Source organism: Ceratotherium simum, chromosome 26 (genome assembly GCF_057802395.1).
Source record: "Ceratotherium simum simum isolate JZ-2026a chromosome 26, ASM5780239v1, whole genome shotgun sequence".
Lineage (NCBI taxonomy): Eukaryota > Metazoa > Chordata > Mammalia > Perissodactyla > Rhinocerotidae > Ceratotherium > Ceratotherium simum.
This window is the reverse complement of record NC_141925.1, coordinates 2,821,501-2,842,263: the sequence shown is the minus strand read 5'-3', so window position 1 is coordinate 2,842,263 and position 20,763 is coordinate 2,821,501. Positions and strand designations below refer to the sequence as shown.

Sequence of the window (20,763 nt, the reverse complement as noted above, 5' to 3'; positions counted from 1 at the left end):
ATTCTTGGGAAGAAAGCACATGGAACGAAAGCCTGAAATTTTATTTGTAAAAAAAGAAATAAAAACACTCCAAATCCCTGGAATGGGAGACTGCCGAGGGAGATCAGAAGGACAGGGAGAAGGCGCGGTAGCCCAGATTGGTGAAGACATCCACCCGGCAGCTGTTGCCAGCAGCTGTCAGGACCTGGAGGCAAGGTGGGGCTGACTGACCTGCCCACACTGCCCTGGCCTCCCAGGCTCCCCATAGCCCCTTGCAGGACCTACCTTGCACTCAGGGGCTGCTGGCTGCTGGTTGAGGCTGAGGCTGAGTAGCCCTGGGGAGGAGCCAGGCACCTGGGCCTTGAGCTCCCCGCTCAGTTGCCACTGGTTGACGCAGCGGCCCTGGCCAGCTGACAGAATCTGTGGGGGGCAGGGAGGGGGATCAGGGTTCAGGGATGGAGAGGAGAGCCAGACAGGGGTGACATAAGCAAGACAGAGGGCCTCACCAGGTCCTGGTAGAAGGTGACGTGCTTCTGTGGAGCCCGCATAGGGAAGATGGTGGTGGGTGTGGAGGATCGGAGGTGCCAGAGAGTAAGTGCTGGGCCCCCTCCACAGACCTGGACAGAAAGGTGGGGGTCCCCAGCCACTGTGAGCCACAGGCCCTCAGCTGGCAGGGCCCAGAGCTGCCTCCCCATCCTGCCCTCTGCCCGGCTCACCATCCAGTCTGAGTCAGTTGCCAAACATCCGATCCAGCGCCCATTGTGGGGCCTCGAGCACTCCTGGGAGGGAGCAGGGGAAGAAAGGAGGAGGTGAAGACGCAGGGGATGCCCAGGGAGAAGGAAGGGAGGACGCGTGCAGTGTGCCCTCACCTCGTGCTTATAGACCTCGATCGTCTGGACCTCCTTGGCCGTGCGAAGGTCTGTGAGGGAAGAACCATGAGAGGCATCCTACTTGCCCCAGTCTCCCTCACCACCGTCTTTCCCTCCAACCAGACGTTCCCTTACCCCAAAGTCGCACAGCTCCATCCTCGCCCCCTGACAGCACCTCGGGGCTCCGCTCCCGCAGTGCCAGGCAGTGGATGTAGTCCGTGTGGCCCCGGAGGGCCCGCTACAGGGAGAGGGCCAGTGTCAGGACAAGATCTGGGAAGAAGGCCCGGTGCTGCCCTGACCACCCCAGCTCCGTGGCCATCTCACCGTGAAGGCCCCCGTCTCAAGGTCCATCGTATGCAATTGACAGTCTCCCCCGGCCAGGATGAGGGAATTCTCCTGCAGAGGAAGGCGAGGTGGGGTCGGAAGTCAATGTCAAATCAGGACAGGGAGAGGGGAAGGATCAAAGATTGGGCCAAGAAGAGGGCAGGGCAGAGCCCCAGTCACAAAGGGCTCAAACCTTGGGGACAAGAAGCAAAGCATTGATCTCAGGCACTTCCAGGCTGGTCCTGGGGGAGGGAAAGTGGCGTCAGCTCTGCTGAAGGGTACCTTCACCCCGACATGCCCCTGCCCACATGGCCCTGGCTCACCTGTATGGGGGCTGACGACGCCACAGCTCCTTACAGCCCTTGGTGGAGGAAACACTGGGTGACTTCAAAGGTTCTCTCTCTCTGGGGCTGGGCGCCCCAGCACTTCCCCCAGCCCCACGCTCCTTACCTTCTTGAGGATCTCCACCCAAAGCCAGGACTTCACCTCCCCATCCCCAGCACTGAGCAGCTGCCGATCAGTGGAGACCATGCTGTAGACGGGCCCATCATGGGCTAAATGGAAAGGCAGACCCTGAGTGACCCTGTCCTGCTCCCCTCCTCCACGCTGGGGTCCCCGAAGCCAGACTCAATGGCTGCACCCACCTTGGAAGGTCACCACGGGTTTCTTACTTTCCTCTTTGGCCTCGGAGCTCAAAGCAGCAGACAAGCTGAAGGGAGAGCGGAGAGGGTCAGAAGCAGGGGGCATCAGTACAGGAGGGCCAGGTGCCAGAGCTAATGGGTGGTGGGGAGCAGGGCCAAGGGTACCTGAAGATGGCTATCTGCCCGTAATTATTGCCGGCGGCAAGGAACTTCCCACAGGGCGACACACTCTGGGAGAAAATGGTCATGTGCAGCCGCTGCAGGGCCTGAAACACTTCCACCTGTAGGGAGAGGCTGGATGAAGACCATCTGGGACCTCCAATCCACAGACTCCTTCCTGCTTCCCCTGCCGCCAGTCCAGCTTCCCACTGCCCAGACTTCTCAGCCCTCCGTTGAGGCGGCCCACCAAGTGGGCACCTGCCCTCACAGTCCCAGGGGTGGCTCCAAGAAGAGGGCGAGGCGAGTAGAGTTGAGGCGTGATGCCTATAGGACCTTGAGCAAGCACCCAGCCTCTCGTCCAAATTTCCTCAACTGTCAAATGGACCTCACAGGACATTTTGTCAGATTGGATGAGGTACTGTACACAAAGAGTTTCACACAGGGGTGCCTCGTAGAAAGCGCTTAAAAAGTGGCTCTACTACCCCAATACAGAAAAACATGCTTATAATCCCTATCCTCCGACTTTCATGTTAGTCCTTTTAAGGATGTCTGGGTGAGTCTCCCACCCCCGAGTCAGAGTCCGAGTCCCAGCCCAGAGCCCACGCAAAACAGGACTCAGGGCACGACTCCTCGCCCGCCCCTTCCGAGCCGGGCATGGACTACAAAGCCCAGAAGACACTGCGCAACCACGCCCGCCTCACCTGACCGAGAGGCACCGCCTGCGGCACAGCTCGCTCCATCTCGAGAACTACAAGTCCCAGAGTGCTCCGCGCGCGACGCAACCTCACGAGTCCGGACGTGCCCGCGATCCGCTCCGCTTCGCGGCACCCCACCTCTCCGAGACCGCTGGCAGGCCCGGCGCGAAGGCGGCCGCCGCGTACTAACCCGAGACCCAGGAACTGAGGTGACCGCCGCGAAGATCCTCGACACTAAGTAGCGCCCACCGCAGCCCCGCTGAGCCGGATCCCCTCCCCCACCCTGCTGAGCAGATCCGCCTTCCAGCCACGCGCCGCCCGTCTTCCGCGCCTGCGCGGAACCTCCCCGCTGCGCGCGCCTACGGCCGCGCCCCTCGCGTTGGGCCACGCCCTTAGAGGCTCCGCCCCTGTCGCCTGGATCCCACCCCTGCCCTCGGGACCCCGAACCCCAATGATCCTGCAGCAGCCCCTGGAGCGAGGCCCCCTGGGTCGGGCCCAGCGCGATCCGCGGGCTGCCTCGGGGTCGCCCCGAGGCGTGGACACGAGGTGTGTGTGGAGGGGCCCTGGCTGGGCCTGGCCCAGGAGTGCAAGAGCTTTGGCTGGGGGCTCAGGGGAGGTCTGCAAGGTGACACGCGATGGGGCGAGTCGGCAGGGCTTGCACATGAGCTAAGACAGGGTTGGAGGCTCGAGACTGAGACTTCCGCGGCAGGCTGCTGGATGGCCAGGGAGAGAGGGGTGACTTAGGTGTCAGCTAAGACAGGGATGTGCTGGAGGCTCCTGGCTGACCCTGCAGGCTCAGGCAGGCAGATCCTCGGGATGGGGCCAAGAGGGTGGGGTGCACCTGGTTCTCTTTTCTTCCCAGCTCCCCTCTCCGAGGAGCCGTGCCCATGAGCACCAAGCGGCGCCTGGAGGAGGAGCAGTGAGTTTGGGGGCAGGGAGGGACTCCCAACAAGACCTCAGGTCCCCATCAGACTGCCTCCGCTCTGAATATCCCACCCTGCTTGCCTCCCTGTCTCTCTCTAGGGAACCCCTGCGCAAGCAGTTCCTGTCCGAGGAGAACATGGCCACCCACTTCTCTCAACTCAGCCTGCACAATGACCACCCTTATTGCAGCCCCCCCATGGCTTTCCTCCCAGCTCTGCCCCCACTCAGGTAGGCACTATCCACCATCCAAGGGCTGGGTCTTCTGGAGGATCATACCCGCTCCTGGGAGCTAACCTCCAGGCCCTGCCTCATCCTGCTATTTTTAGCTTCTAACCAACTTCTGTTTCCCATCTTGGCTTCTTGGAAGGTGCCTACAGCAGGAGCCCCTGGTGGGGGATGGCTCTGCCAGGCCAGCCTCAGCCCTGTGCCCTGACTGTCCATTCCTCTTCCAGGAGCCCTTGCTCTGAGCTGCTTCTCTGGCGCTACCCTGGGAACCTGATCCCTGAGGCCCTCCGGCTGCTGAGGCTGGGGGACACCCCCACCTCCCACTACCCTGCAACCCCAGCTGGGGACATAATGGAGCTCTGAGTGCTGGTGGGCACTGCCCCTGCCCACCTTCCTTCTTCCCCACCACAGGGAGACCAGCACCCCAAGGAAGGGACCAGCTGCTCTGCTTTTCCTCCATGACCTTCCCCTAACAGAGGAGGACACTGTGCCCACAAAGCCTGGGGTGGGAGGGGCAGGAACATGGGAAGGGAGGCATCCCCCCCCCACCCCACCCACAGGAGAACTGAATAAAGATTGCTGAGCAAATAAAGGCTTCAGTCTGGAACCTGGGGCCTTTGGGAAGAGGGGGAGGGCTGGCGCTGGATGCTGGGATTTCTCCTCAAGATCTTCCCTGGAATACGGTCAGGGCCCAGGCCAGGTCCTGGCAGGCTGGGCTCAGGCATTGAGAATGTGTGAGTCAGAGCCTCACCCCCGCCCCCGCGGCTGACTCACTGCTCCCGCCAGCTCTGGGAAGTCGGGCTGGGGATCAGGACACTCTCCGAACCATTTAAAGTTAAAGATTCTTTTATTAATAAATTCTCCCTCCCCTCCAAACTTTCTCCCCAAAATAAATATCCCCCCCCTTTGGGGATTTGGGGGCAGTGTCTTAGGGCCAGCCCCCCCTAGAGGGCCAGCCCCCTAGTGTTAGGAACAGGTCCCTAACCCCCCAGGGTGAGACCCCGTGGTGGAATTTCAGTACATCTGAGTGGGTGGGGCCTGGTGTTGTGTCTGTCCCTCAGGTCAGCCTGGCCCCCAGGCCATGGCGGGGAGAGGGACCCCCTTGTGCAAATGCTGCGGTTCCTTAGTGTCAGCTGTCTGGTGTGAGCCAGCGTGGGTCTCCTTTTCTGTTCTGGAGCCAGAGACAGGGCAGTCAGACACCTTGGAAGTCTCCTCGGAAGCCTGGGCCCAGACCTCAGAGCAGTGATTCACCCGAACCCCATCCTTCCACACCCCTGCGGTTGGAACAGCCTGGCTGGCTCTGGCTGTGTGTCTGGGAGGTAGGGGCTGGCTCCAGAATGAATGAATGAATGAATGAATGATGAGTAGGTGGGGCCTCCTGCTGGCAAGGGGCGCTCACTGTCACTGGATCAGCGCCACGCCAGGACAGCCCTCTCCGCCGGTCTCCTCGATGGGGGCTGCAAGACAAGCAGAAGGGTGGTCAAGAGCAGAGGAGAGGCTGGGGAGTTATGGGGGCGGCGGGCGGGCCGGGCACACTCACTGGTAAACTTCTCTCTCCTGCGGCACCGTCTCCAGACCAAGAAGCCGGAAAGCAGGCCCAGCACGAGGGCCAGGCTCAGAGCGCCCCCCAAGATGGGCCACAGCAGCCGGAAGGAGGCCGGAGGGGCCGCAGCGCCTGGGGGCGGGACTCGAAGTCAGACCTTACCCCTCTCCGGCCCAGCCCCGCCCCCTAGACCTGAGCCTGAAGCCTTTCCCCCACCGTGGCCCCCACCCTGATCCGAATCCCTTCCCTACTCCCGCCTCCCGCCTCCTCGCCCCCGCCATTAATTTCCCAGATCGGAAGCTCACTGCTTCCCTCTCCACCCCAGCACCCCCCCCCCCAAGTCAGGGGTCCGCTCGCCTCTGGCCCCGCCCCCCACTCACAGCCCAGGCAGAAGTCGCTGTGCGGTCGCGCCGGGCAAGACGCGCAGTCCATGCACTTGTCGAGGTCCGCGCTCCAGGAGCTGCCGCGAGAGCAGGGGGTGGTGCCTGGGGAGGGGGCCGCGGGTCAGAGGCTGGGGGCGGGGCGCGGCTATTCTGGGGGCTGAGGTCAGGGTCGGCCGGCTCGAATAACGTGAGTCACCGGCGCCCTCCCCCCGCATTCCTCACAGGTGACCGCACGCCTCGACCGGGACACGGCGGCGCGGAGGGAGGGGGCGTAGCGCGGGACGCGGGGGGGTGGAGGGGGATCAGGTCCCCACAACCCCCCCTGCCGCCGGCGGGTGACTCACTCCCGGGCACCGGGCCCGACCCCGGTCCCCTCCCCCCGCATAGCTGGGCACTGAAGTCACCGGATGGAAGGGGGCACCCCACATGGTATAGGGGGCACAGACCCCCGAGGCTCTCGACACCCCTCCCGACTCTTAGGTCACTGGAGCTGGGTAGACCCGGTGTTGACCTGGCTGGGGGCGTGCCCCCTCACCGGAGGAAACATCCCGCCCTAAACTTTTTCTCCACTTCCGAGTCCGGACTTTCAGGACAGAAGCCCCCCGAGTTAGAGAGGCGGGAAAACAGGCCTGAATCGTGGATGAAGCTCGAAGCGGGATGGGACTTCCCCTGGCCAGGGAGCGCAGTGTCTGGAGACCACCTGACCCTCGATCCCCACGTCCGCCCAGTCACCCCAGTGCTGCCCCCTCCTCTAGGTCCCCAATGGCGACCTCCCTATCCCGAGCTGGGGGTTCCGGCCCCCACGCCCTCCCGCCCGGCCCCCGCCCCCGCCAGGCGTACCTGGCACCGGCTCCCCGGCGGCGGCGCGCAGCAGCGCCAGCCCGAGTCCCAGCACGAGGAGCCGCAGCCGCGGGCGCAGCGGGCCAGGAGCCATGGTGCGCGTCCGGCGGCCGCTGCCGACTGTGCCCGCCGCCTGCCGGCCCTCGCGGACAGCGGCGGCCCCGCCCCCGCCCCCGCCTTCCGGGGCGGATCCCTCGCCTCGGCCCGGCCCGCGATCCACTCCGGGACGTCCCGCCCCGCCCGGCCCGCTAAGTTCAGCCGTTCGCTCAACAAACACGGTCTTCGCGCGCGAACGGCCGGGCCCCTGCAGGAACTCAGACCCGCCTGGCCCTGCCCTCTCGGAGCTCAGGTCCGGGAGGTGTGTGTTAGGGGCAGGGGGAATCCGACACGAAACAACCCATGGCAGAGATAATTGCAGCTTTCTTAAGGACCCCAGGGGCATTAATAATAACAGAACAAGAATAATATGTCCTTAATTTTTTTTATTGAGGTAACATTAGTTTATAACATTATATAACTTTCAGGTGTACATCATTATATTTCGATTCCTGTGTAGACTACATCATGTTCACCACCCAAAGACTAATTACATCGTCACCGTACACATGTGCCCCGTCACCCCTTTCGCCCTCCTCCCTCCCCGCTTCCCCTCTGGTAACCACCAATCTGTTCTCTGTATTTATGTGTTTGTTGTTGTTAATAATGCGTCCTTTAATATCTACCTTAGGACATAGTTAGTAAAATCTGGGCTCGTTGTCTCCATTTTGCAGAGTATGAAATCGAGGCTCGGGAAGGCTGGGTGAGTTCCCGAGGTCACAGTGCTATTAAGTGGCGGAGTCGTAACCTAAGCTCCGTTCGGGTCTCACCCACTGCGGGCCCCGACGTCAGCCCGCACCCGGGCCAGATGCGGGCCCAGTGGCCCCGGGCTCGAGCGGCCCCCACTGACGCGGTTGGGATTCGCGCGCCGGCTGCAGGCTGGACTGGGGTATCTGCCCCTCCCCCGGGCGGTGGTCCGGTGACGTCACAGCCTCTTTAAGACCCCCGCCTCCGCCCCCATCCCCACACTCGGCGGGCTCCTACGAATCTCTGTGGACTTCTTCGCAGGTGAGCCTGGGGGAGGGGTGCGTGTTGGGGGGGAGGTAGACGGCCGGAGGAGCGGGGTGCTGGGGGCGTGGCGGCGTGGGTGGGGTGAGTGTGATCTGGCGGCGGCCCCCGGGTCGGCGAGCCCCCGGGCGGGGGGCTGCACCAAAGCCGCGGAGCTGATCGGGTCCTTCGGCAGCCCCAGCAGGGTTAAACGCCCCTCCCCCTCCCCCAGGACAAAGGCACCGAAACCCGGGCTCCCCTCCCCCACCTGCGCTGCCTCTCTGGGGCGGGGCTCCCCTCCCCCTCACCTGCCGAAGCGGACCCTACTGTTAGCGCCGCCATTAAACCCCTCCCGGGCGCCGGGCTCCCAGGCTGGGGAGCTGAGGACACCCTTCCTCGGGCCGGACTCGGAGGGAAATAGGGGTCGACAGCGAGATGGGGAGCCCTTGGACCGGGGGCAGGGGCGCGCTTGGAAGGGAGAGGTGCCGGGTGCCTAGGCCGGCGTGGTCCCGGCCCTAACTCCGCCAGAGGCCTGGAGGGCTGACACCAGGTTGGGAGGAGTGCGGGCTGGCGGGCCCCGTCCGATCTCCCTCGAGGTCAGGAGCTCGGTCCGGGTAAGGGCGGGGCGCAAACGAGAAGCAAGTGGAGAATCTGCCCTCTGGCCACACTGCTGGGGCTGGGGCTAAGTTTCTGTCCAAGCTGCGCTTGGCTACTTTGGGCACTGGAGAGCCACAACAGGACCCTGAACAGAACTGATCCCGGTGGCGACCTCTAACACGAAGTGGAGTGTGAGGGGAGACAGGTGAGGAGGCCCCGGCTGCCGCAGAGGAACTGGTTCACTGGACAGACTCCAAGGGTTTTAGTTCCTTTTAGGGAAGTTGTGTCCTGAGAGGATGGCATTTGGGGCAAGAATACACAAGAAAATATCCCCAAGCTTGGGGACAGCAGAGCAGGACCCAGGGAGGCAGCCGGTGGTCTTGGGGAAGGAAGTGCTTTTAGGTGGGAGGGGTTTTTTCTTCATCTCTCCTGCCCCTCCCGAGTTTGACCAGGGCTGGGCTGGGCTGGGCCAGGCAGAGGAAGGCAAGGCCAGGACTGATAGGCCACCGGGGACACAAGATCTTAAGATCAAACTGGTAGTACAACTATGACATACAACTATCTACTGGGGCTTTGGGGAAAAAAAGGAGGAGGATTGGCAATAGATGTTAGCTCAGAGCCGGTCTTCCTCAGCAAAAAGAGGAGGATTAGCATGGATGTTAGCTCTGGGCTGATCTTCCTCACGCACACACAAAAAAAGATCAAACTGGTAATCACCTATCTGGGAGATGGAACCAGGTTGGGGTGAGGGTTTGGACACTCCTGTTGGGTGGTGGGGGGAGACTTGGATCTCTAATCTTGGTGTGGAAACTGACAAGTTTTAAGCCTGAAACTCCTAGCCAGAGCCACCCCATCATCTGTGTGCTCTGTGAAAACCACCTGGAAATTGTACTGTTGTCTCATCCTCTTTTTGGCACTTTGCTGTTTGATAAAATGTACCCACAGTGGCTGAGGCCATGGACTAGTGCGGGCATAGGCTTTATATTTCATTTGCACTCAAAACAGCCAGGATTGGGTGCTCACATATTCACTCTTGTAAGCCTGTCATATAACTAGAGGAAAAAATAAATACTAAAGCATTAAATGCTCATTTTGCCCATGAGGAAATGAGGCTCAGGGAGTGTGCCTTGCCCATGTTACAGGACATGGAACCCAACTCCCAGAGTTCCTATTTTTGGTGTCCTGTGTGGTGGCAACGGCACATGGTCTGGGGCTTAGCACTCTTTGGGAACGAGGCGTCTGGGCCGGCCCATCTTGACATTACTCTGCTTCTGTCCCCCAGTGCAGCTCCTCTCAGCTTCAGCCTCCCCCTCGGCATGGCCTCCGCTGGTCTGCAAATACTGGGCATCATCCTGACACTGCTTGGCTGGGTGAATGCCCTGGTGTCCTGCGCCCTGCCCCTGTGGAAGGTGACCGCCTTCATCGGCAACAGCATCGTGGTGGCCCAGGTGGTGTGGGAGGGGCTCTGGATGTCCTGCGTGGTACAGAGCACGGGCCAGATGCAGTGCAAGGTGTACGACTCGCTGCTGGCGCTGCCCCAGGACCTGCAGGCGGCCCGTGCCCTCTGCATCATCGCCCTCCTCGTGGCTGTGCTCGGCCTGCTGGTCTACCTGGCCGGGGCCAAGTGCACCACCTGCGTGGAGGACAAGGACTCCAAGGCACGTCTGGTGCTTGCCTCTGGGATCATCTTTGCCATCTCAGCAGTCCTGACCCTGATCCCCATCTGCTGGACAGCCCACACCATTATCCGGGACTTCTACAACCCCCTGGTGGCCGAGGCTCAAAAGCGGGAGCTAGGAGCCTCCCTCTACCTGGGCTGGGCAGGCTCTGGCCTTCTGCTGCTGGGTGGGGGGCTGCTGTGCTGCACCTGCCCCTCTGGGGGGTCCCGGGGCCCCAGCCATTACATGGCCCGATACTCAGCGTCCATCCCACATGCCACCTCTGGGGGTCCCTCCGAGTACCCTACTAAGAATTATGTCTAATTCGGGAGGGCAGTGGGGGCTCCTTTGACAGTGGAAGCTAACCCGGAGCTGGAGTCATCAAGAGGGTGATCCATGACAGCTTTGAGGTTATTTTTATCTTGTTTTTGCTTTTAATTTTTTTTGGGCGTGGTATTTTTTAAGTCTATTTGATAACCCAGCCAAGAAGAAACTCAGACTCCCCCTGGCCTCTGCTGCTGGTGTTTCTCACCTTTGGATGATGGAGCCAAAGAGATGGTGCTTCAGAGTTTCTGGATCATTCTCCACCCTGGACATCCCCATCTGGGAGGCCAACCTGGAGCTGCGGGCTCAGTGGGAAGGCTGCGTGCTGTCCAGGTGCTGTCAGCCTGTCCCCAAGAGTTCCTGCAGCTGCTGGGGCAGGGCCTCTCAGGCTTGCGGGGACAAGCCCTGTCTTGCTGGTCAGGCCTCTAGAACCCCGAGGCTCTTGAGCCTCAGGTAGCCTGTAGAAGAGCAGGTGTAAAGTTACCAAGGAACCGCCCACCTCCATGTCTTCTGACCTCGGGCTCCTCCACCCTGAGCTCCTCCATCCTGAGCCGTGTCCCAGCTGTGCAGTGGACCTCTGACCCTCTCACCTCTAGCCCCTGCACACTCTGCCATGCCCTGCCCACACTCACCACTTTTTACTAAATAAAGCACGTTTTGTTGTGTTCCTTGCCTTTGGCGTTGCTGAGGGGCTGCTGAGGACTGGCCTGGCAGGAGGAGGTGGGCACAAGTGGCTCATCTTTGTTGCCCCCGTGCCTTGCAGGGCCTCAGTGAGGTTACCCACTTGGCAGGACCCGGAGCAGGCCTTGGCCTGACAGCCCCAGGGGAGTCCACCTGCCCAACCACAGATCAAAGGAGCCAAGTTACAAATGCTCTATTTATTCCTGACTCGCAGGTGGGGGTGGGGGGCCAGGCCTCCGGCCTGAAGCAGACTAGTGCTCCCAGAGGGTTGGGCCTCTGGATGCAGGTGGCGGCCAGGCTGGAGGAGACCAACCCCAGGGCAAGAAGAGCATGATCTCCTTGCTTTGGAGCCAAGGAGCTACTGCCCTTTGCGTGAGGTCCAGGTTCCTGGGGCTGTGGAGGGCTGAGAGAGGAAGAGGAGGAGGGCCAGCCTAAGTCCTGGACAGCAGAAGGAAGCAATTTGGGGGGCCGGCCCCGTGGCGTAGCAGTTAAGCACATGCGCTCCACTGCTGGCGGCCCGGGTTCGGATCCCAGGCACGCACTGACGCACCGCTTGTCAGGCCATGCTGTGGCAGCGTCCCATATAAAGTGGAGGAAGATGGGCACGGATGTTAGCTCAGGGCCAGTCTTTCTCAGCAAAAAAAAGGAGGATTGGCATGGATGTTAGCTCAGGGCTGATGTTCCTCACAAAAACAAAAAGAAGGAAGCAATTTGTTGGGGCAGGCAGAGGCAGGTCAGAGTACCCCATCAGCTCAGGCCCTGGCTGAGGAGCGGTGAGGGCAGGCCACGAGGTGGGTCTCGGCTCAGCCAGGCCAGATAAGACCAGACCTGCAGCCAGGCCTGACTGGAGCTTCTGGAACGTGGGTTTCACCTGGGGAGGGGTCGACAGAAGGCAGGGGTTAAGCAGGGCATCAGCACAAGGCCTCCGGGGTCACCCTCCACCTCACACGTAGTCCCTCTTGTCCAGCCCAGACGCGCCCGAGCGGGAGGGGATGGAGTAGCCCAGCCTCGGTCCGCGGGGCCGGTCGATCTGAGGTGGGGGGCATGTGCAGCAGAGGAGGCCCCCGCCCAGCATGAGTAGGGCAGCCGCCGCCCAGCCCACGTAGAGGGAGGCCCCCAGCTCCCGCTTGAGGGCCTCGGCCACCAGGGGGTTGTAGAAGTCCTGGATGATGGCGTGGGCCGTCCAGCAGACGGGGATGAGCACCAGGATGCCGGAGAGAAGGAGCATGACCCCCGCGGTGAGCACAATGCGGGCCTTGGCACTTTCGTCCTCCACGCAGGTGGTGCACTGGGCGCCCGTGATGGCCACCAGCAGGCCCAGCAGGGCCAGCAGGAGGGCGATGACGCAGAGGGCGCGGGCCGCCTGCAGGTCCTGGGGCAGCGCCAGCAGCGAGTCGTACACCTTGCACTGCATCTGGCCCGTGCTCTGCACCACGCAGGACATCCAGAGCCCCTCCCACACCACCTGGGCCACCACGATGCTGTTGCCAATGAAGGCAGTGACCTTCCACAGGGGCAGGGCGCAGGACACCAGAGTTCCCAGCCAGCCCAGCACAGCCAGGGTCATGCCCAGTAGTTCAAGGCCAGGTGAAGCCATCTGTCCCCTCAGTGAGGTCTTCTCAACCCTAGGCGGCCTGGTAGACTGGAGGGGTGGGTTAGACGATGCTGGGTGGGGTCTTGGTGCCCAGGAGAGGGGAAGTTGGCGTTCTCAGGCCAGGACAGTCCTCACATCTGTGGGCCTCCTGTGAGGCACCTCCTTGCTCCGTGCCCCTCACAGGTGTGTCTCGGACCCTCGACAAACAAAGCAGCCTCACGGTCCTGCTTAGTTGAGTAGCTAGCGTCCCCTCAGGGGCCCGTTGCCTGTCAGATGCCTGGTGGCTGCTGCTCCTGACACCCTGCAGTCACGTCTGGCCACCGCCCGTCTGACCCAGCTTGCACAGACCCTCCCGACCCACCTTCAGGCTGGCGCAGGTTCACACTGTGCGATGCACACTCTTCGGGTGCCACTTGGAGACTCTGCCAGCTCCCTGCCGCAGGCGGGGTTTTAAGGCCAAGGCGGGGGAGGAGCTGGAGGCCAGGACTGGGGAAGCCAGAGCTACAGGGATGAGGCAGGGCTGGGGGTGGGAGGGGGCCCTCCAGGTCAACCCGGGGGGGGGGGTGTACTGTGATCAGGAAGGAATGGGGGACAAAAGAACATCCGTGCATGTGGGAACGCAGAGACAAAGGAATGGGGAGACTGAGGAGGAGCTGTGGAGTAAGGGATGCGGGGCCCTCGGCTGCCTTCCTGAGCCTCCCCTCCCCTGCCGGCTTTGTTCTCTCACCCCGTTTCGTTTCATGATGCAAATGCACCCCAGCTCCCCGAGTTTCACACTCCCCCGCCCCTGTACCCCTGCCCGCCGGGGACCCTCCGGAATCCGATCTGTCTCCTATCTCAGCCCAGTGGCACTGGCAGCTCCCAAGGGTGAGGCCCCGCCCGCACTGTTCCCCAGGTGACAGGTGCCTGGCGCCCAGCTCAGGTGGCATCGCCCAGGTAACGGCCTAGAAATCCATCCCCCACTTCTACCTCAGCTCAGGTGTGCCCTCCTCACCCCTGCTGCTGAAACTGGGGGCCGAGCTGAGCTGCTGAAGGTCTCCAGGGGCCAAGGGAGAAGGGGCCTGTTGTGGGGTGGGGGAGGGGCAGGAGCCTGAGCTGGGTGAAACCCCAGGACCTACTCTCTTCCATGGGGAGTGACTGATGTCTCTGGATGAGACGCCACGGAGGAGGGGAGGGCGGCAAAGCCCAGGTGATTCAGGTCTCCCTGGGCCCTGCCTCACAGTCCCCAGAAAGACCCCCTCCTGTAGACCCCCTCGAAGCCCGTGACGCCCCTGGTGGGGGCAGCCTGGGAGTCACACAGACCATGGCTCAAATCCTGCCCCCACCAAGGACAGATCATGGAACGTCAAAGTCTTTAACTTCCTTGGGTCAAAAACCCCTTTGACAAACCTCATGGGACCCACAAACACAAGCCCCTCATTTTAGGGGGGTGGGTCACAAACTCCCTCAAGCCCCTCCCTTGGTGCCAAGATCTGAGGGAAAGGGGAAGGCTGATGAAAATTCCTTCCTTTCATACACCTTCCGGGATGGGAGGAGGCTCAAAGGCAGAGTTGGGGGAGAGAGCCTCTGGCCTCCACGCCTCCTCCTGAGGAAGGCCCCTGGCCTGGCTGCCCTGGGAGGAGGCACCCCTTGGCTGGCCCCCGGGAGGGCTGGGGGCCAAGCTGGAGCCAACCAAGCCAGTGGGGGCAGGACTGTGAGGGGCCCCCTTGCATGTCTGGTTGCTGCACCTCTACACCCGGTGGAGGGGCAGGGCGCTGGGGGCCTCCTCACCTGTTCAATGGGGCTTTATTTATAAAGGATTCTAACTTCAGGTGGGTGCATTGCTTCTGGGAATGGGTTTGGCATTTTGGGGAAGAGAGGTTTATACTTTCATCAGATTTGCAAAGGGACACGTGACTTAAAAAAGCTTGAGAACCCCTCCCCCTAAAATGGAGAGCCTGAGGCCAGCGCCCAGCAGCAGGTCTGAAAGGTCGACTCCGATGGTTAGGGCTTCCCCCATGCCCGTGCCTCCCCACACTGCCACGGGGCAGGGCTCCTCCAGCCTCATGGACATGATGACAGAGAGCTGGAAAATGGCCAGAGCCCCCTGCTGACTGGGACGGCCGTGGAGAATCTTGGGGCCGTTTATGCAACTCATCCAGCCCCCGGGGCCTGAGATTTCACAGGAGTAGCGGTGGCTGAGAAGAAGGGCAAATAGAGGCCAGCCTCCAGTGGGCTCCCTCTGCGGCCTTCCTTCCAGGGCCAAGAGGAATCCAGCTGCACTGGTTCGGGCAGGTATGAGACGGCAGTGGCAAGCCCTGGGTCTCTTGAGGGGCCCACCGACCCGCACACAAGGCCTCCCATCCTGGGCAGCCCCAGCCCAGGGCCTGTTCTCTCCCCCAGGCCCAGAGAAACAGTCCGCCTCCTGCCTTGGGTTTAACGTGACCAACTTGTCCTTATTTGCTCGGGACGTTCCCGGTTTGAGTGTTAAGATGCGTCCTGGGGAATCCCAGACAGTTGACCAGCCTGCAGTCGGGCCTTGCTTCAAGGGCCCACCAGTTCCCCAGGCAGCTTTAAACCCCCAGCATTGTGATGGGGCCTGGTGGGGGGTTGCACATACCAGGGAAGCCTCTGGCCTAGAGACAAGCAAAGAGGGAGACCCTGTGTTGCCAGGGGCTGGCCCGCCACATGGGAGGTGGATGTTCAGAGAATGAAGACTGCCTCCCTCTTGCCCCCCACTCCCAGAGACCAATCTCTGCTGGACCTTCCTCCAGGGTAGCTGGGCGGCTTCAGCTTCCTCCCACCTAAATCTCCCACTCTTTCCCCTCTAGGATAAGACAAGGCACCTCCCCACAAGGTCTAGAGGGAGAGAAAAGTGGGGAAATAGAGAATTAGGAGAGGTGGGAAGGGGCGGGTCAGGGGAGGATTCTCAGGGCACCTAGGCAGCAGTGCACTTCCTGCTCTCAGCCCTCACCCTCCTTAGGCAGAGGCTGGGAGGCCCCAGGCCCTCTCTTGGGTCCCCTGGTCCACTTGGATTCAGTTGAATCTGGGAAGCGAAGGGTGAACATTGGGGCCTAAGCAGGGCCTGTGACTGGGGCTGGAATGCCATGGGCGTGGAGAGATGGGGACTCCCTCTGCGCGGTTACCATCTCAATGGCACTTTCACAAGTCCCTTGAATCCCCACCCCCTTCGGCTCCACCTGGGAAAGAGGTGGGGAGGAGAACTTCCGCACAGTACTAGCCTGGAGGGAAACCGAGGCACAGGGTGGCAGCCCTCGCCCCTCTCCCCCCTTCAAGGAGTGACAGAACTGGACTTGGTCTTTGTTCTCTCTGGGCGGGCAGGGGGTGGGGAGGCTCAGGTAGGCAGAAGAAACTGGAACTCAGCTTAGATGAGGGGAGGATGGAAGTGGTTAACTCCAATCCCATGGTATATCTCGCTCCCTTTAGAGGGGAAGTGTGGCCCAATGACAAAGGAGGGGAATGAGCGGTCATGAGAGCCGCCGCGGTGCCAGAAGGGTATGGGGGTGGACATGGAGGCCACACCACAACCCCAGGGCAGCATCACCTGCTGCTTTGGGGAGGCGCCCGAGGCCCCGATTTCATAGGCAGAGACGCCAGGTCTCCTGGCTCCCGGACCAAAAGGTGCAGATGAAACCTCGAAGTCCCCTAACAATGCCCACTGGTTTACTACCCCATTTTACAGACAAGGAAACAAGCTCACAGAGCTGCGGGAACCTGGCCAGGTCTACACACAGGAAACAGGACAAGCCTGATGCAACCCCAGACCCTGACTTCAAAGCCTGGCTCTTTGCCCAGCACTGCAGGCCGAGCTTCCTGAGAGTAAGCCGGGCCTCCTGGTGCCTCTTCCCCCAAAGGCAGCGGTGGCAGGCCCCCCTCCCACGCACCACCCCACCCACCTCCCACCCCATTCCTCCCCAGACAGCCATTCCCTCCTTCCCCCACTCTCCGAGGTTCCCTGTGCTGGGAAGTCTCCACAGAGAACCACATCTGGATCTGATTAGGCAGAAGCCACCCTCCACCCAGGTTCATTTTCACCGCGTCCGTGTCCCTGACACAGAAAGCACTGTTTGCTCGTCACTCACAGCAGGCAGCTTACTGGACTCTGGGTCAGACCTGGTGTCAACCCCACCGCAGGGCTTGGGCAAGTCACAGCTGCCCTCATCTCAGGTGCCTCCCAGCTGTGAAACAGAGGGAGAAGTCTGCCACACCTCCCTCCAGGGCCGCCGGAGGCATCTGCCCAGGCAGCCAGCGCCTCACGCACCTTGGGGTCAGTACAGGTATTGACGCGAGACAAGAGTATCTTGTGAAGAACATGATGGTGGTTTCACTTGTCAACCTGGGCAGACTCCACTAACTGGGTAGCAATTAACTTTATTTATTTTTTTTTTCCTCCTTTTTTTCCCCCCAAAGCCCCAGTAGATAGTTGTATGTCATAGTTGCACATCCTTCTAGTTGCTGTGCAATTAACTTTATTATCAGTCCTAACTGTCAGCTTTCAACCAGCAGCAGTCAGCCATGGATCTGGAGTTTGGAGGGTGTGGCTGCCCTCTCAAAGCTGTCTTCTTTAAGAAGACACATCCAATCAGGTCCTTCCTGTGTACTCTCTGATTCTTAGCTGAGAGGGGAGGAGGGCGACAGGACCTAAAGATGGTGGAGGAAGCAGCAAGCCAGCAGGAATGGGAACTGGGGCATAATACAGCAAAGAAGAAAGACAGTCATTCTACTTTCTTCCTGTGCCAGTGAGAGCTTTATCAAGGTACTAGTGCCTTCGGCTCCTGCCTGAGGACTCCAAGGGCACCCAAGGTGCAGGGTCAGCCGGGGACAGGGCCTAAAACATGTAAAGGAAGCTGGGCAGCCAGCTTGGGAGGTGGGCCAGCCCCACAGGGGAGAGGACAGTGGCCTGTATGGATTGGATGGTGGCCCCCCACGCTATGTCCAGGTCCTAAGCCCTGGAAACTGAGAGGGGCCTTATTGGTTTTTTGGGTTTTGTTTGTTTGTTTGTTTTTTGAGGAAAATGGTCCTGAGCTAACATCAGTTGCCAATCTTCCTCTTTTTCTTTTTTCTCCCCAAAGCCCCAGTACATAGTTGTGTATCCTAGTTGTAGGTCCTTCTAGTTCTTCTATGCCGGACGATGCCTCAGCATGGCTTGATGAGCGGTATGTAGGTCTGTGCCCAGGATCCGAACCGGCAAACCGTGGGCCAGGGAAGCGGAGCATGTGAACTTAACCACTACGCCACTGGGCCCGCCCTGGGCCTTGTTTGAAAAAAGGGTCTTTGCAAATGTAATTAAGTTAAAGATCTCAAGATGAGATCATTCTGGGTTTACGGTGATATCCAAAGACAAGCGTCATAAGAGAAAAACAGAGGGAGATTTAAGACACGGACACAGGGGAGGAGACCACGTGAAGACAGAGGCAGAGACTGAAGTGAGGCGGCCACAAGCCAAGGATCATCAGGAGCCACCAGAAGCTGGGAGAGGCAGGAAGCAGCCTCCCCTAGAGCCTCTGGAGGGAGCATGGCCCTGCCACACCTTGACTTCAGACTTCTGCCTTCCAGAACTGTGAAAGAATGAATGCATCTTTGTTGTTTTAAGCCCCCCAGTTTGTGGTGATTTGCTACAGCAGTCATAATAAATTCACACACTACCTTTCTTGCTGGTGGGTCCCAGGCTCTCAGAGGTCCCCCAAGGTCAAGTTGGCTTCCTGACACCACTCCTGAGCTGCCCATTGAGATAGGGCAGCTGCCTGGTTACCTGAGCCCAAGCCACCTGAGTAACAAAGGGAAACTTATTCTGAGTTATATGCCCTGGGGAGAAACTGGAGGGGGGCGGGGGCAGGTAAAGATGGGGAGAGAACAGGGGCATCCTCTCATGACTCACAGTGGGAGCTTTCCTGTCCCTTGCGGATGACTTCACAGCCCTTGCATGTGACACTGCTGCTCCAGGGCCCAGTATCGATTGTCCCTCAACACCACTGTTTTCCTGGTGCACCCAGGCCCTTGGGACCCCTGGATCTATTTCAGTTGCAAGTCTGACTTCTTAAGACTTGGAAGGCAGGATCCGAGTTTCCAAGAAGCCATACAAACGAAAGCGGAGAAGGGTCTTGGCGGTGGCATCCAAATCCTTTATTTTATAAGGGAAAATGAGACATTAGGATACCCTAGTTAAAGCATTTTAAACTTTTGTTTTCATTTTCTCAAGCCACGTGCTGTGGGTTCCCCAGGTGGAGCCTGCCCAGATCACCAGCTGGCTTATCAGCACGAGGGATGAATTATATTCTCAAATAACCACGCAAGAGGCTTGCTGTAGGGCAGTAGGGGAAAATGGAATAAGACCCTAATCTTAAAGTGAGTGGATTTTCAGACTTGCTCCTTCCTCCCCCAAACTCGGGCTGCTCCCGTCACCCCCTCCCTCTTCTCCAAGCCGGGCCCTGCCCCACGCCTTCTGAATCTGCCCGCGGGGAAGGCGGAGAGAGTGTCCGGGCAGGGCTGCCTACTTACCAGCCCTCAGCCCCTCAGCGTCGGTGGCCTCGGGGAGGCCCGGGTGGTCAGCAGGGCGGCGACAGGAAGAAGTGAGGGGGGGGCGGCGGCGGCAGGGGCGGGGGGAAGGCGGGTAGCGGCCAGGGGTCGCGGGGCGAGGGCGGCGCCAGCAGGCTGAAGGCCGAGGGCCGTGCGGGCAGCGGCGGCAGCGGTAGCGGGGCGGCGACCAGGGGCGGGCGGCCGCGCGCGCCCACGGGCTCGGGCGTGGCGGCCACAGCGGCCTCGGGCAGCGGCGGCAGCGGCAGGTGCGCGGGCGGCGGCGCGGGCGCGGGCAGGCGCGGCAGGTCCTGCAGGGCGAGCGCGGCGGCGGGCGGCGCGGGCGCACAGACCTCGGGCGGCAGCTCGGGCAGCGCCAGGTGGGCGCCGGGGCCCCAGGGCGCCAGCGGCTCGGGCCGCAGCGGGAGCGCGGGCAGCGGCGGCAGCTCGGCCAGGGCGAGCGCCGAGGGCGGCGGCGGCCCGGGGCTCAGGCCCGGCGGCAGGCCGGGCAGCGGCGGATGCAGCAGGGACGCCGCGGGCGGCGGAGTCAGCGACAGCGACGCGCAGGCCCGGCCCAGCCGCGAGTGGGCGCGGACGCCGGCGAGCCGCGGGTGCGAGCGGGAGCGGGGTAGCCGCGCCGCCAGCTTGGCCGCCGCCGCTGCGCCAGGTCCCGGCGCGCGTCTCCCACGGCTGCCCGGTCCCTCCCGCAGGAGGCCACGCGCGGAGCTGCAGACGACCCAGCCAATCGGAGCCGTGCGCCGCCGCGCCCTCAGCCAATCAAGGGCCTGTGCGCCGGGGGGCCTACGCGTCTCTCCGCCGGCACGCGCTACCCCTGACAGCCAATCAGAGGCAGCAGCGCTCTCTGCCAAGGTCTTCTTCCCGCCCTCCTTTGGCCCCAACCAATCACGGTGTCCTACGGTGTCGCCGGCCCCACACCCCTATCCCTGAGACTAGGAGCTGCACACGCGCAGTGGGCGCCCCCACCTGGCCTGAGGGTCCACTGAGCCGCGGCATCCCCACGGCCGCCCTGCCGCGCCCCCCTGCGGCGGCCAATGAGGAGAGAGTGTGTGGTTCTCCCCTTTTGGGGATTTGCCCTTAGTGATTCCGGACTGATGCTCCTGGGCATGCGTCAAGACCTACGCAGATTTCCACTCATTTAGCTTAAACAAAAGATGAAACGATATCATAATTCAAAAGCAAAGTTGTTGACATGTAGCTTGTGGTAACGTTGCTACGAACAGTTGTAAATGACAGATGGGTGAGAATCGGAAAAAAGGAGCAAATGGTCAATCTGTTGGAAATTGGAATATAAAAACCTGTATTAGAACATTTCTAGGTGGGTTAGGAAGGACTTCACCCACTGCCCTCACTGAGACAGTCTGCTCCGTGTCCCCTGAGCCGAGATGTTAGCCTCTAATCCTGTCCTCCAGTAAAAAGATGTGGTTTAGGGATGGCCCGGTGGTGTATCGGTTAAGTGCGGGCGCTCCGCTGCTGGCTGCCTGGGTTCGGATCCTGGGCACACACCGATGCACCACTTGTCAGGGCATGCTGTGGCAGTGTCCCATAAAAAGTAGAAAAACATGGGCACGGATGTTAGCCCAGGGCCAGTCTTCCTCAGCAAAAAAAAAAAAAAAAAAAGGATTGGCATGGATGTTAGCTCAGGGCTGATCTTCCTCACCAAAAAAAAAAAAAAAAATGTGGTTTATTCCATGCCTGGGGGCAGAGAAAGGT

At 61.0% G+C, this 20,763-nt stretch overlaps 6 protein-coding genes across 10 annotated transcripts; 2 read left to right on the top strand and 4 right to left on the bottom strand.

Moving 5' to 3' along the window:
- Positions 1-26: 26 nt before the first annotated feature.
- THOC6 (THO complex subunit 6) lies at positions 27-2,813 on the bottom strand. The gene is made up of 13 exons (XM_004438141.2): positions 2,674-2,813; positions 1,979-2,094; positions 1,817-1,881; positions 1,623-1,726; positions 1,496-1,533; positions 1,366-1,414; positions 1,173-1,244; positions 984-1,086; positions 849-898; positions 696-758; positions 486-596; positions 265-399; positions 27-184 (listed from the first exon to the last, which is right to left on the bottom strand). Exons 1-13 carry the CDS (start codon positions 2,710-2,712, stop codon positions 104-106), a joined length of 1,026 nt encoding a protein of 341 aa, XP_004438198.1. The 5' UTR covers positions 2,713-2,813; the 3' UTR covers positions 27-103.
- HCFC1R1 (host cell factor C1 regulator 1) lies at positions 2,782-4,427 on the top strand. Of its 4 annotated transcripts, none has more exons than XM_087449502.1 (4): positions 2,789-2,876; positions 3,530-3,586; positions 3,691-3,819; positions 4,044-4,426. In XM_087449502.1, exons 2-4 carry the CDS (start codon positions 3,555-3,557, stop codon positions 4,177-4,179), a joined length of 297 nt encoding a protein of 98 aa, XP_087305628.1. In that variant the 5' UTR covers positions 2,789-2,876; positions 3,530-3,554; the 3' UTR covers positions 4,180-4,426. The 4 variants fall into 4 exon arrangements, with proteins under 4 accessions (XP_087305629.1, XP_087305628.1, XP_004438201.1 ...); XM_004438144.3 differs by lacking the exon at positions 2,789-2,876 and adding an exon at positions 3,073-3,213 and having other exon boundaries at positions 4,044-4,427; XM_087449503.1 differs by lacking the exon at positions 3,530-3,586 and having other exon boundaries at positions 2,782-2,876.
- A 217-nt stretch (positions 4,428-4,644) lies between these two features.
- On the bottom strand, positions 4,645-6,715 carry TNFRSF12A (TNF receptor superfamily member 12A). Its single transcript, XM_004438147.3, has 4 exons — positions 6,583-6,715; positions 5,740-5,844; positions 5,357-5,491; positions 4,645-5,273 (listed from the first exon to the last, which is right to left on the bottom strand). Exons 1-4 carry the CDS (start codon positions 6,674-6,676, stop codon positions 5,218-5,220), a joined length of 390 nt encoding a protein of 129 aa, XP_004438204.1. The 5' UTR covers positions 6,677-6,715; the 3' UTR covers positions 4,645-5,217.
- An 819-nt stretch (positions 6,716-7,534) lies between these two features.
- CLDN6 (claudin 6) lies at positions 7,535-10,912 on the top strand. Of its 2 annotated transcripts, none has more exons than XM_087449497.1 (2): positions 7,535-7,686; positions 9,545-10,912. In XM_087449497.1, exon 2 carries the CDS (start codon positions 9,579-9,581, stop codon positions 10,242-10,244), a length of 666 nt encoding a protein of 221 aa, XP_087305623.1. In that variant the 5' UTR covers positions 7,535-7,686; positions 9,545-9,578; the 3' UTR covers positions 10,245-10,912. The 2 variants fall into 2 exon arrangements, with proteins under 2 accessions (XP_087305623.1, XP_087305624.1); XM_087449498.1 differs by lacking the exon at positions 7,535-7,686 and adding an exon at positions 8,306-8,467.
- Positions 10,244-12,904, bottom strand: CLDN9 (claudin 9). The gene has a single exon (XM_004438146.3). The coding sequence runs from the start codon at positions 12,520-12,522 to the stop codon at positions 11,869-11,871; it is 654 nt and encodes a 217-aa protein (XP_004438203.1). The 5' UTR covers positions 12,523-12,904; the 3' UTR covers positions 10,244-11,868.
- A 3,530-nt stretch (positions 12,905-16,434) lies between these two features.
- LOC147913523 (uncharacterized) lies at positions 16,435-20,046 on the bottom strand. The gene is made up of 5 exons (XM_087417800.1): positions 20,017-20,046; positions 19,018-19,919; positions 18,398-18,640; positions 18,166-18,286; positions 16,435-18,077 (listed from the first exon to the last, which is right to left on the bottom strand). The coding sequence occupies exons 1-2, from the start codon at positions 20,044-20,046 to the stop codon at positions 19,065-19,067; spliced, it is 885 nt and encodes a 294-aa protein (XP_087273926.1). The 3' UTR covers positions 16,435-18,077; positions 18,166-18,286; positions 18,398-18,640; positions 19,018-19,064.
- Positions 20,047-20,763: the final 717 nt, after the last annotated feature.